The sequence below is a fragment of the Otolemur garnettii genome, unplaced genomic scaffold (assembly GCF_000181295.1).
Source record: "Otolemur garnettii isolate 467f Iridium unplaced genomic scaffold, OtoGar3 scaffold00011, whole genome shotgun sequence".
In the NCBI taxonomy this organism is placed as follows: Eukaryota; Metazoa; Chordata; class Mammalia; order Primates; family Galagidae; genus Otolemur; species Otolemur garnettii.
This window is the reverse complement of record NW_003852406.1, coordinates 22,484,875-22,495,960: the sequence shown is the minus strand read 5'-3', so window position 1 is coordinate 22,495,960 and position 11,086 is coordinate 22,484,875. Positions and strand designations below refer to the sequence as shown.

The window sequence follows — 11,086 nt, the reverse complement described above, 5'->3', positions numbered from 1 at the left end:
CGGCCTCCGAGCTCCCGCTCGCTCTCAGCTCCTCATTAAGATGCAAAAGCTAACCTCCGGCAACTAATGAGAGGAAAATATAGATCCAGGGCGCGCAGCCGGCTCGCGCGCGCCCGCCGCGGGCCCCAGGGTGCGTGCTGGCTCCCGCAGATGCTGGGGAGGGACCCCTGGGGCTCACTTGAGCCGACCACCCGGAGGTGCCCGCTCCGAGGGCCACTTCCCTTGGCCCGTCTGCTCTGACATAACCCTGGGCGCAGGAGATCAAGGCTATTGGTTTGCCGGGCTCCACAGTTGAATGGCTAGTGCGACTACTCAGGCAGTGGGGGCAAGGTGCGCAGGGGTGGGCGAGAGGCGGGCGGGGGAGCGTAGGCACCCCCCTCCGGGGCGTCCTGGCTGGTGACCGAGACACCCACAAGGCTTCCACCAACGCCGTGACATTGCCACATTCAGGCTGAATGAACCGTGTCGGAACTCGGAGTCCTCGGGCCTCGGTCGGGCAAGGCGCCCCTACTTTTCTCCCTCGGCCGGGGACTGCAGTCTGGAGCAGCAAGGCGGAGGCGAGGGCGTTAGTTGTCCCCACTGGGAAGGCGCCCAGAGCGAGGCCAGCGGTGAGCTGAGCCTGTTGTCCGCGGGCAGCCGGCCCTTCCATCTGTGCTGCCCGCCAAGCCAGAGCCCCTCAGACTTCTCCTCTCAGGCAGCCTCCGCACCTCAAAGAAGCTGTTTATTTGGGTTTCTGAAAAGAAAGGCGAGTGAACAAAGAAGCAACGCTGAGGGTAGAGGGGGGAGAAGGGGTTAAAAAAAGGGAACATCCTTAGTTCCCAGCAAATTGTAAAAGGTCGGAGGCAACTTTGGGAGCCACCATTTTATCAGTCCTAAATCTTTTGAAGTGAAAACATTAAAGTGACAAAGTGATTCTGTTTGTTTTATAGTATCTAATTGGACTGCTTTGCAGACCTAATGAGATTAGAGGGAGGAATCGTTCGCCGCTGCTGCAGAATAAACTGATACATTACTACCAGCCACAGGTTTTGAGGCTTGTACAGCTTGTCTTTTTTTCTTTTGTTGTTATTCCTCTGTCTTCTCTCTTTCCTCCTCCTGCCAAATAATTATTTGCTAGTAGATCGTGGGAAAAAAAGAGGAGTAAAAAAACCTCGCAGCCCAGGACTATAATATATATCTATTTATTATATGTCTTTCGGTTAATTCCTGATCTGAGGAGCGCTGTTTTTCACTCCCATGCGAAAGTCACCAGCGGGTAGGGCCTGATTGCTACTTTTCATGCATAGTTTTAGACACAAGAGGGCATTGTGACGTCGCACGCGGCGGCGCCCAGTCGCAGGCCGAGTCGCTAAGCCCCACGTGGGGGCCCCGCGCTCCCATTGGCCAGAGCGGGACGAAGCTGCCACATTATTTTGTTACTTTTCAGTCCCTATTTGGAACTGCTCTCGCGGCAGTTCAGACCTCGTGCTCGTCCCCCTCGCCTGTCTGTGTGTGGTATCCGCAGGTCCGGGGCACTTTTTTTTTTTTTTTTTGCTCTGTGTGTGTGTGTGTGTGTGTGTGTGTTGGGGATTTGTCGGGGCTCGAGGAGAGCCGGCCCGAGGGGAAAGAAGGAAGCTGGGTCTCAGGCTGCGTCTCCCCTCCAGTGCTCTCCTGCCTACGAGCTCTGAGGCGGCAGCTGCGGTGGCACTGAGCACTCCTCTTTAGCGACGCTGCGCTCGATCTGGGAGCAGCGAGGACCCTTAGCGGAGGCTTCCCGTGCCCGCTGGAGTTAGGATGCCAGGGCGGTTGATTTGCACCTATTGAGCTCGGAGTTCCTACCCGGCCCTGGGAAGGGCTTGCGGCGGCGGCGGCGGCGGCGGCAGTAGCAGACGGATCAGCAGGCTGTGTTCTCCGAGGGGGGGCGTCGAAGCGCCCGCGCCGGGCTCCCGCCCTCACCCTCCGGCGCTCCTGCGGCCCCAAGCCGCCACCTCGTTGCCTGACTCCTTCCTCTTCTTCTCGCCGCGAACCCCGGGCCCAGCCGTCTCTAGGACCAGATCCTCGCGCCCCGGATGTTTGGGGCTGCCCCCACGCGGCCCCCTCCTGGCTTGACGCGCTGAGTGATCCGGCGGGGCCCCGAGCTCGCCCCAGGAGGGGCCCCCAGCCTCGGGACCCCGCGCCGGACCCTCCAGGGAGCCGACGATGACCGCGCAGCCCCGGGATCTGACGCTCTCGACGCAGCCCAGAGAAGGCGACCGGCCGAAACCCGCCGAGCCCTAGGCGCACAAAGCCCGCGTCCGTCGCCCGGCCTCGGCGCCCGCCGACGACTTTGCAGCCTGCTCCGCGGCTCTTTGTCTCCACTTGGGGCGGGCGCCCGACTCTGGGATTTCGCTGCGAGAGCGGGCTGGGGGGGCCGGGGGCGAGCTCTCGGTTTCCCGGCCGCCCCCCGCTCTGGTTCGGCTCCCCCCTCCCCCGCACCACTTCGGCCCGGGCTCTCGGCGCTGCCACGCTCTCGGAATCACTACCCCTCCCTGCCATGTATCCGCAAGGCAGACATCCGGTGAGTAATTGCAACTCGGTTTATTTAAGCATCTATCACGGCAGGGTAAACGAGGCAGTTTATCTGGCACCTCCATTTTGCTTTTTGCTACCTTTATGGTGTGTGTTTGTGTGTGTGCGTGTGTATTCTCACACAAAGGGGATGGGGACGCGGGTGCGTCTTTGAGAGAGGAGGTTTAATTCCGCCCGACTGGTGCGGGGAGCTGCCTGTGTTCCGGGGGGAGTTGTTCGCTCTGCCCCCTGCCTCCTCTCCTAAGTCTCCCACCTCCCCCAGCAGGTCTCCACGCTCCTGCCTTACTTTTGAATGGGAGACCCTTGGTGAAAGGGGTGGGAGTCCCACTGCCCAAAGGGAGGGATGGGACGCCCCCCACTTCGCCCAGCCGGGGAGCTGAGAAACTTGCTGGGAAGCTTCTGGGTTGAGGATGGCCTGTCTGGTTGGGCGCCGGCGGGGAGGGGCTGGGGCCGCCTAGCAGGAGCCAGGGCAGCTCGTTGCTGCGTCTGATGCCCCCGCCCCCTTCCCCTGTCTTGTCTTCGCGGGTTGCAGGCTCCCCATCAACCCGGGCAGCCGGGATTTAAATTCACGGTGGCTGAGTCTTGTGACAGGATCAAAGACGAATTCCAGTTTCTGCAAGCTCAATATCACAGGTAAGGCTGGCGGGGGCCGGCCCCGGGTTGGCTGGGAGGGGGCGTCCGTGGCTTGGCTCCTGCCAACCCCCCGCGGGTCGGAGGGGGCTCCCGACCCCGGGGCGGCGGGGCAGCCCTGGCCTCCGCCTTTTGTTTCCCCTTTCTGAGCGCGCCACCTTAACCCCTTGCTGCCCGAAGCCGCCCGGTTCCCAGCGCCGCCCACGGGGCCCCGGGATGTGGTTCTGCGTAGGTTCTGTGTTGGCGGGCGGGTTTGCTCCGGGTCCGGGGAGGGGGGGCGTCGAACCGGTGTCACGGTCCCACTCCCCCGCGGCTGACTTGGTGGAATAAGTCAAGTCCACTCGCTGGGCTGCGCGAAGTTTTGAGCTGTTTCACATCCCCCTCCCTATGGCAGGAACTCAATCCCCCTGTGTCTTTTGGCTGCGGGGTGATGGGGTACTCCCGGGGGTGTCAGGGAAGTGGGATAGTGGTTCTCAGAGGCCCTTGGGTTGGGGCCTTGGAGGAGGCTGTGCGGGCGCCAGGCTTGAGCCTGCTCCTCCTGCCCCCGCAGCCTCAAAGTGGAGTACGACAAGCTGGCGAACGAGAAGACAGAGATGCAGCGCCATTATGTGATGGTGAGAGGCGGCCACGGGCCTGGGAGGGCGCCAACCCCGGACGGGGGCGCGGCGTGCATCCGGGGAGACTGGAGCTTGGTTCTCACCATGGCTCAGCCACAGGGCAGCCCTGGGAGCCGGTGTAATCTGATTGTGCTCCCTGCCCCTTCCCCTTGGTCCCTTAGCCAGGCTCTCTTGAGGAGGGTGGGTAAGGGAACAACCCAGATTCTAGGCTGGGGACCTTTGTATGCCTTTAATTTGTGTTTTGAAGGTTTCCCAGAGGCTAGATGCCCTACCTTCAATTGTAAGATAGGATTAGATCAGCCTGTCAGGGTTGGATAAAAATCTCTCTTAGAGACCTCCTGGGAGTGTTTGGAAACTTTTCTGCTTTGCAGTCCTGGGATCTTGCCAGAGTGGGACAGAAGCCCTCCTTCCCCAGGGTTTTCTGAAGAGTGGAGGAGCCTTTTAAAGCCCTCTGCATCTGCCCCTCTCCTCTGGGAGACTGAAATCTCCCTCTAAGGGAGATGCCCTGAGAGTCTAGTCAGCCCTTGACAGTAGGTAGACTGTCTCATCTCTGCCCAGTGTCTGTTCCAGCAAGTCTAAATCTTCCATTTGTGAGGGCATTGAGGCACTCAAGCACATCTCTCTGCACTGCCTTCTAGAGAAGAGGCCTTCGACACAGTGCTAAATAACTCTCAGAGGACAAGAGGGTCCCAGTGTACACTTGATTCCCTGTTGAAGCCCAACCTTGCATAAACAGGATATATGGCACTTGCAGTGCTTGTGGGAGGGAGGGCTCCTCTTCCTTCCCTATCTATAATGTTCTGTTGAGAGGAGAGGGACTCACCCTCATCAGTTCTTAAATCTCTCAGTAAGTTGGTTTTGGGGTTTGATTTAAAACTTCTTTAGCAAATGTATCATAAAAGTATGACTTGGCCAAACCTTACCGAGAAAATACTGGTTTTGAAAAATGAATAGATTCTAGTGTTGTGTGTTAATGCAGTTCTTTTCACTTTTAGTACTATGAGATGTCCTATGGCTTGAACATTGAAATGCACAAGCAGGTAAGTACTTTTCTCTTTGAAATAGATTTCATTATTTAAAAACTTACATACGTGAACTTCTTTTTTATGTTCCCTCTCATTTGAAAATGAGCCTGGTTCTTCTGTTCCTCCCACTTTTCCTTGAAGAGTGAATGGATCCGGTCTTGAAATGCTGGGTCTGAGGCTTTGCAGATTCTTTGGACCCGAAAAGCTTTTAGCATTGGAACTTTTATCCTCCACCAAGTCCACCTGGTCTTGGTGGAGGATAAAAGACCAAAGGGAAAGTTGGGACCTCTAGAATCTGTTTTACAAAACTCCTGAACCACTCCAGAGGTGGATGGTTGCTTTTATCTGTTTTAATGTAAAATTCTCAAGAGGAAATGCAGGAAGATTTCTTTTCTTTCTTCTTCTTTTCTTCTTTCCTCTTTTTTTTTTTTTTTTTTTTAGCAAAAATGTGATGTTCTGCCTTGATAAGATTAAACTCCTAGTGCCTTAAAAGCCAGACTTGAGCTGTAGAAACGTAAGGGAACAAAACTACTAACTGCTGAAAAACCTAAAGCCAGAATACAGTACAACTCTGATGCTTTGCATTACCGTCTCTGTCTTTGTTTGAAGGCAGCTGTGTTCCCATTTCACAGAGAAGGAGGCTGAAGCTCCAGGGGTGAAGTAACTTGCCCAGGGGCAGCCAGGACTTTGTAGATGGCTGGGGGTTGAGCTTAGCTTTGAAATCCTGAAGTCAAACCAGTTTAGCTAGTGTGGTGGTGTTTGATGGCTATGTAAACTACCTCATATTGTCACCCTTCTAATAACAGTATACCTCAAACCGAGCAAATACAAACACCCTTTATCTCAGTGCATATCAGTAACTAGCCCGGTGCTAGGCTGGGCTGTGGGAGAGGTCTGTTTGTGTATTTGTGTTCTGAGGAAAGGCTGCCTATAATTTGGCTTGGCCAACGATTAGAGTTGACTTGGCACGTATAAATGGTGCAGGCCGGTTGTTCTTTTTAACAATTGGTGTTCTTGAAATCTCAGAAGGCTGTTGACTCATTCTAGCCTTTGGTGACCGTGACTTGAATGGATTTTCTGCTCTAAATTAACAGTCGTTTACAAGGTTTAAACTTTGCTCTTTAAAGGGGCAGGACCCAGGGCAGGTGAGAAGGGCAGGTGACCCTTGGAAAGCATGCAGATTCTTGCCCGCTCCACTGGCTTCCTATAGAGCCTTTCAAATCTGTACTTTCCTCTCCAGGCCTGGAGGGAGCCCCGGTGTTGGGTGAAGGGCAGCCAAAAAGGGGGCTGAGTTTATTGAGCAATGTGAGAAGCCAGCTGTGGCTTCCTGAGGGATTAGTTTCTTAGGCAGGCACATGAAGGCTACCATATTTTTACTTCTTGACACACAAAAATAATAAACAGACCGGCTTTATACATGAAGGTGTTTCTTCTTGGGAGGATAGACCTAGAGACAGGTTCTGCCAACTCCAGGCGGAACTGACCGGGTCTGTTAAATCCAGTAAGAATGCATGAGTGGATCCGGGGTCCCAGGTGTGTGGGGGACCTTAGGGTGTTACACGAGGTGCTACTTCCTCCCTTTCTTCGCTGACCCTTTTTTTTTTTAAATCTTTTTTTCTCAGTGCTTAGTATCTTGGGTGTGCTTAAAGAGGGTAATTGCACCCAGGTTTAAAATTTATAGCAGTAGTTATTCTAAGAGCTTCATAATTAAGGTGTAATATCTTGTTGCATGTTGAGGTCTGCATGGGCGGTGTTCCTATATCTGTGAGGGGATGGTTCTTTGGCACAAAGGACCCACCTAGGCTAGCAACAAAGCTGTTCTCTGAGTCTTGAGGACTCTGAAAGCAGGAAGAATTAAACATCTTGATGCGTTTGGTGTTGGGGTTTGTCTAAAGAGCAGCTGTGTGCATCTGGGATTTCTGGCCATTCCCCCAAACAGGGTTCTTAGGGGAAAAATGTCTGAGGTTTGGCTACTTTGTCTCATTTAATCCTCTCAGCTGCCAGTGGTGGATGGAGGGATTCTTTGCCCCCTTTTTATAGAGGAGGAAACCAAGGCCTCAGGGAAGCCAGGAGAGCAGAGCTAGGGCTCAAATCTGGGCCTCTGGATTCCCAGCTGGGCACTTTCCCCTGCTTGCCACTCACCTTTGCCTTCTAGCCTCAGTTCCTGGCACAAATATGTTTGTTCTGAGTGCCAGGCCTTTTCAGGCTTAAGGCAGTCTGTGAGCTGGGTGAAATCACCCTGGGCCTGTGGAGGAACAAAGAGGCAAGGAGATGAAGAAACTCTGCACTGAAAAATGCAACCCTGACCTCATGGGGCTGGCCACTCCCTAGGTTTGCCAGGTTCTGTAGAAGAAAAGCCCTGCCACTAATTGTAGTGTGGGTCTTGGGTGCATTTGGCGGATGGTGGTTAGGCCTGAGCAAACAAGTTTATCAGCTGACCTGTTTAGCGGTTGACTGGTGTTTTATCTGCACACACAATCAAGTGACTGGAGTGCTTGAATTATTCATGCAGTGTCCTGCCCTCTAGACTTGACTGTTCGTGTGATTACATCTGCCTGGAACAAACAGGCAGGATTCTTCATCTTTAAGCTCAGGGTTGGGGGTGGGGACTGTCTGTACTTTTATATAATAGATGATCTACAGAGCTAGCACCTTGGGAAGTGTGGCAGTCCCCAGCTAGCACTCTGCGCGCGCGCTCTCTCTCTCTGTCACACACACACACACACACACACACACACAAATACAATGCACATGCACACACACCCCACCACCACCATATATTTTTTTTAAAAGCTCTTCTTTGCTGGCTCTATGGGAAATGCCAATTAGCTGAGAACCTCGAGTTCTGCCAGATGGGCCTGGGTATTGACAGAGGGCAGTTGATGAGGTGCGTCCTGCCCATTTTTATTTTACTGAGAGGTTAAACTCACTGTGGCTGGCTTCCTCCCTGGCTGTTTCTCTGTCTACCTCTCTTTTTCCAAGCTGTCAAATCCCATAGAAGTAATAAATGGTTTTTCCTCCTCCTCTTCTGCGTCCCTCCCTAATTATGGTAAAGCAAAGATTACAGAATCACAGGCCTGGCCCAGGACTTCAAGAGGTCACCCACCTCCTCCAAGCCCCTGCTTCCAGGCAGAATGTCAAGGGTGATTCAGTGAGGCCAGGGAGGCAGTGATGGCTGATCACCTCATCAGTTGCCATCTTGTTCCTGCGGAGGCTTTCTAATGTCAGCCACAAATAACAAAGCCAGCTCAGAAACAAGGGCTCCAGAGCAATGGTGTGTGTTGCACTTGAGGCACTGGTACTGTGGGAAGCTGGGACCTTTTCACCCTCTGTTTTGAGCACTAATGTTTTGAAAGTGGACTTGACAGATTTTGCTTTGAGGGCAGTGTCATGCCAACACAACATAGTCTTACCTTTTTCTGTTAACCAAACAGCATTTCCTATAAATTTATTTTTATATCCTGGAACTGGAAGAGCCCTTTGGCTTCTCGTGCAAACCTTTCAAAGTACAGATGAGGAAACTGAGGCCCAGAGAGCCAATGTACTTAGAGTCATTCAGTCCTACATGAGTGGTAAAGCTGCTATTGCAAGCTTCCCTGCCAACCCCAGGTCTCTTTTTTGCAAGACTTAAGAAGTGAAAAGTGTTTCTTTCCTAACTAGTAGCACTCTGTGTCTTTAATTGCCATTGCTCTTCCTCCATTATTATCCCAAGAGGCTAAGACTACAAACCTGGCTCCACCCAAGTCCAAAGTACCGCATTTCAGGTTGTATAACCATATCAGCTGAATCTTCTTTGTCCACAGTCCTGTTCTGAATTGCAAGCTGTTTGCACAACTAATGATTTGATATGTGTAGTAATAACACAGAGTGCATAACTAGCAATCCCCACAGACGGGGTAAAGGTGGTAAAATCGGTGAATTTTTTGCCTCAGCCGAGCTACAAGGATGTCCATAAACACAGGGCTGAAGTGGGTAGTGGAAAGTCCCCATTTGTCATTTGTCACTCCTCTCTCTTCTCTGGGTCTTGTCACCTAAGTAATGAGGGGCTTGCTTGAAGTTCTGTGAGTGTGGTGTGGGTGCTGGTGGCCAGAGGGGAGCCACCATGTAAGGAGAAGGTGAGACATCTCTCAAAATAGAAGTGAACACAGGTCCTTATACTAGGGCAGTGCCTATTTGTGTGCTATCTGGGTGGAGCTGAAATTCATGTATTTTTGCCTAAGTGCTTACATCCAAGAACCCCTCTATACTCTGGTTTCCATGTGCCCTTCCCTGCCTTATCTCTCTTCCCTGGAAAAGACCTTCTAATCCTACCAGTCTAAGTCTGCCTTGCTCAACTTTGGGGTCTGCTGAGGGGAAAGCTCCCTTTAGCCTGTCCTGTCTACCTAGAGAGGGGCTGCCCCTTTCTTTAAAACTGCCATCTACCCCAGGCTTCTTAGAGCCCCTTTTGTCTAGTAGTCAATGGCATTGTGTAGAGTAGGGGGTTCTCTGCTTCTCTAGGTCTTTTTTTTTACTGGGTATTTAACCATCAAAGTGACTCGAGGAGATGGGCAAATGGTCCCTTGTACTTTACAGATCAAGGAAAGAGCCTGGGTGGGAACCTGGCTCATTCCATGGGCCTGGCACAGTGGTTCATACCTGTAATCCTAGCACTCTGACTCTGGGAGGCTAAGGCAAGTGGATTGCTTGAGCTCAGGAGTTTGAAACCAGTGTGAGCAAGAGCAAGACCCCATCTCTACTAAAAATAGAAAAACTAGCCAGACATTGTGGCAGGTGCCTGTAGTCCTGGCTATTCAGGAGGCTAAGGCAGGAGGATTACTTGAACTAAAGAGTTTAAGGTTGCTGTAAGCTATGGTGATGCCATGGGACTCTAGCTTGAGCGACAGAGTGAGGCTCTGTCTCCAAAAAAAAAAAAAAACTCATTCCATGGGCCAGGCGCCTTGGAGGGACAGTTTTCCCCTCTTTGGACTCCTCCCTCCTACCTAGTGTAGGAAAGGTCTAGTTTATGTTAGAGGTCCTTTGTTTGCTTTTGTTGAAGGAGTGAGTCAAAGAATGAATTTCCTTTTGCTTTCTGCATAGGAGAATGTTTTTCTGTCGTATTGTTTGTAGAAAATACTGGGATACCAAGGGCAAAAAAGTGACAAAGGCCCAGTCTCAGCTGGGTTTCCCTAGCTCTGGGGACTCATGATGTCTTCCCCACATCTCTGTAGCACTTAGTGTGTAATAGGTGCTCAGTAAACATGTTGGTTTTTCTTTCTCAAAATTATTAAGATTGTTTGAGGGTGGAGCAGGGATTCCCTGAGGCCTGTGAGCGGGAAGCAGGCAGGGGTTGTCACTGTGGGCTGGCTGCTGGCTCTGGAGCCTTCCTCCTGTGGCTCAGCATCCAGTTTCTTCATCAGTAAAATGAGGGGGTTGGATTCATTCCCAAAACGGTTCTTAGGGGCTAGGGATGTGCCCGGTGTGGGCTGGGTTGGTTACATAGCCGAATAAGACACCATTCACCCCCGTTGGGAGTCAGGCGTCTGAATAAGTAATTGCAATGCAGTGAGGTAAGTGCTAATGTGACCGAAGTGTCACAAGAAGAGCACCCAGGACAGAATAGCGTGTTCTTCCTGGGAGAGGGGAGAAGACTCCACTGAAGGGCCATTCCTGGAGGCGAGTCTTTAAGGGAGGGTAGGAGCTTGTTAGGCAGAAGCCAGCAGTGGAGGCACCTCCAGAATGGCGACAGCTCATGGAAAGGCAGGGAGATATGTTCTAGAAGCCACAGCCTCCTGAATGACGTGGGGCGGGGACTGCACTTGGGCAGTGAGGTGAGGTGGTGACATTTTACAGCAGCAGGATCTCCAAGGCCTCTCCGCCCTGACATTCACGACTCCCAACTCTGTGGCTCCCTCTGTCCCCATATGGCTCTGCAGGGCTGGTCTGAGTCCATCTGCCGCAGGCTGGGGGAGGGGGACGCTGTGAGCCAGCTGTGGCCTTCCCTCCCTTGCTTCTCCAGCGTGATACGTTGGTTTGAACTTTATTCCCCAAAGTGGCATCGTCTCCTTTCTCATATTGGTAATTCTGTAATGACTGGTTATGACCCGCCCCTCCCCCATATTTAATTCTCATCAGCCTGGCTCTCCACTTTGCTATTAATGATAGCAGCCAGCAAAATAGCTTTCAACATGCCATTGACAGTCTGGTTTAAGAGAGCACTTGAAGTAGTGCTAGACAGCTGAAAGCACCCATAATTGTGTACCAGAGTGAGAACTGCGTGCTCAAGGGCCT

The 11,086-nt window shown here is 52.3% G+C and overlaps 1 protein-coding gene across 1 annotated transcript in view; it reads left to right on the top strand.

The window, feature by feature from the left end:
• The first annotated feature begins 1,424 nt into the window (after nt 1-1,424).
• The window catches only part of TLE3 (transducin like enhancer of split 3), a 49,252-nt gene continuing 39,590 nt past the window's right edge, over nt 1,425-11,086 (top strand). The window contains exons 1-4 of the mRNA XM_012801953.1: nt 1,425-2,536; nt 3,080-3,180; nt 3,728-3,791; nt 4,790-4,834. Coding sequence (XP_012657407.1) covers nt 2,513-2,536; nt 3,080-3,180; nt 3,728-3,791; nt 4,790-4,834 — 234 coding nt within the window. The 5' untranslated portion in view covers nt 1,425-2,512. The remainder of the gene's footprint in view (nt 2,537-3,079; nt 3,181-3,727; nt 3,792-4,789; nt 4,835-11,086) is intronic.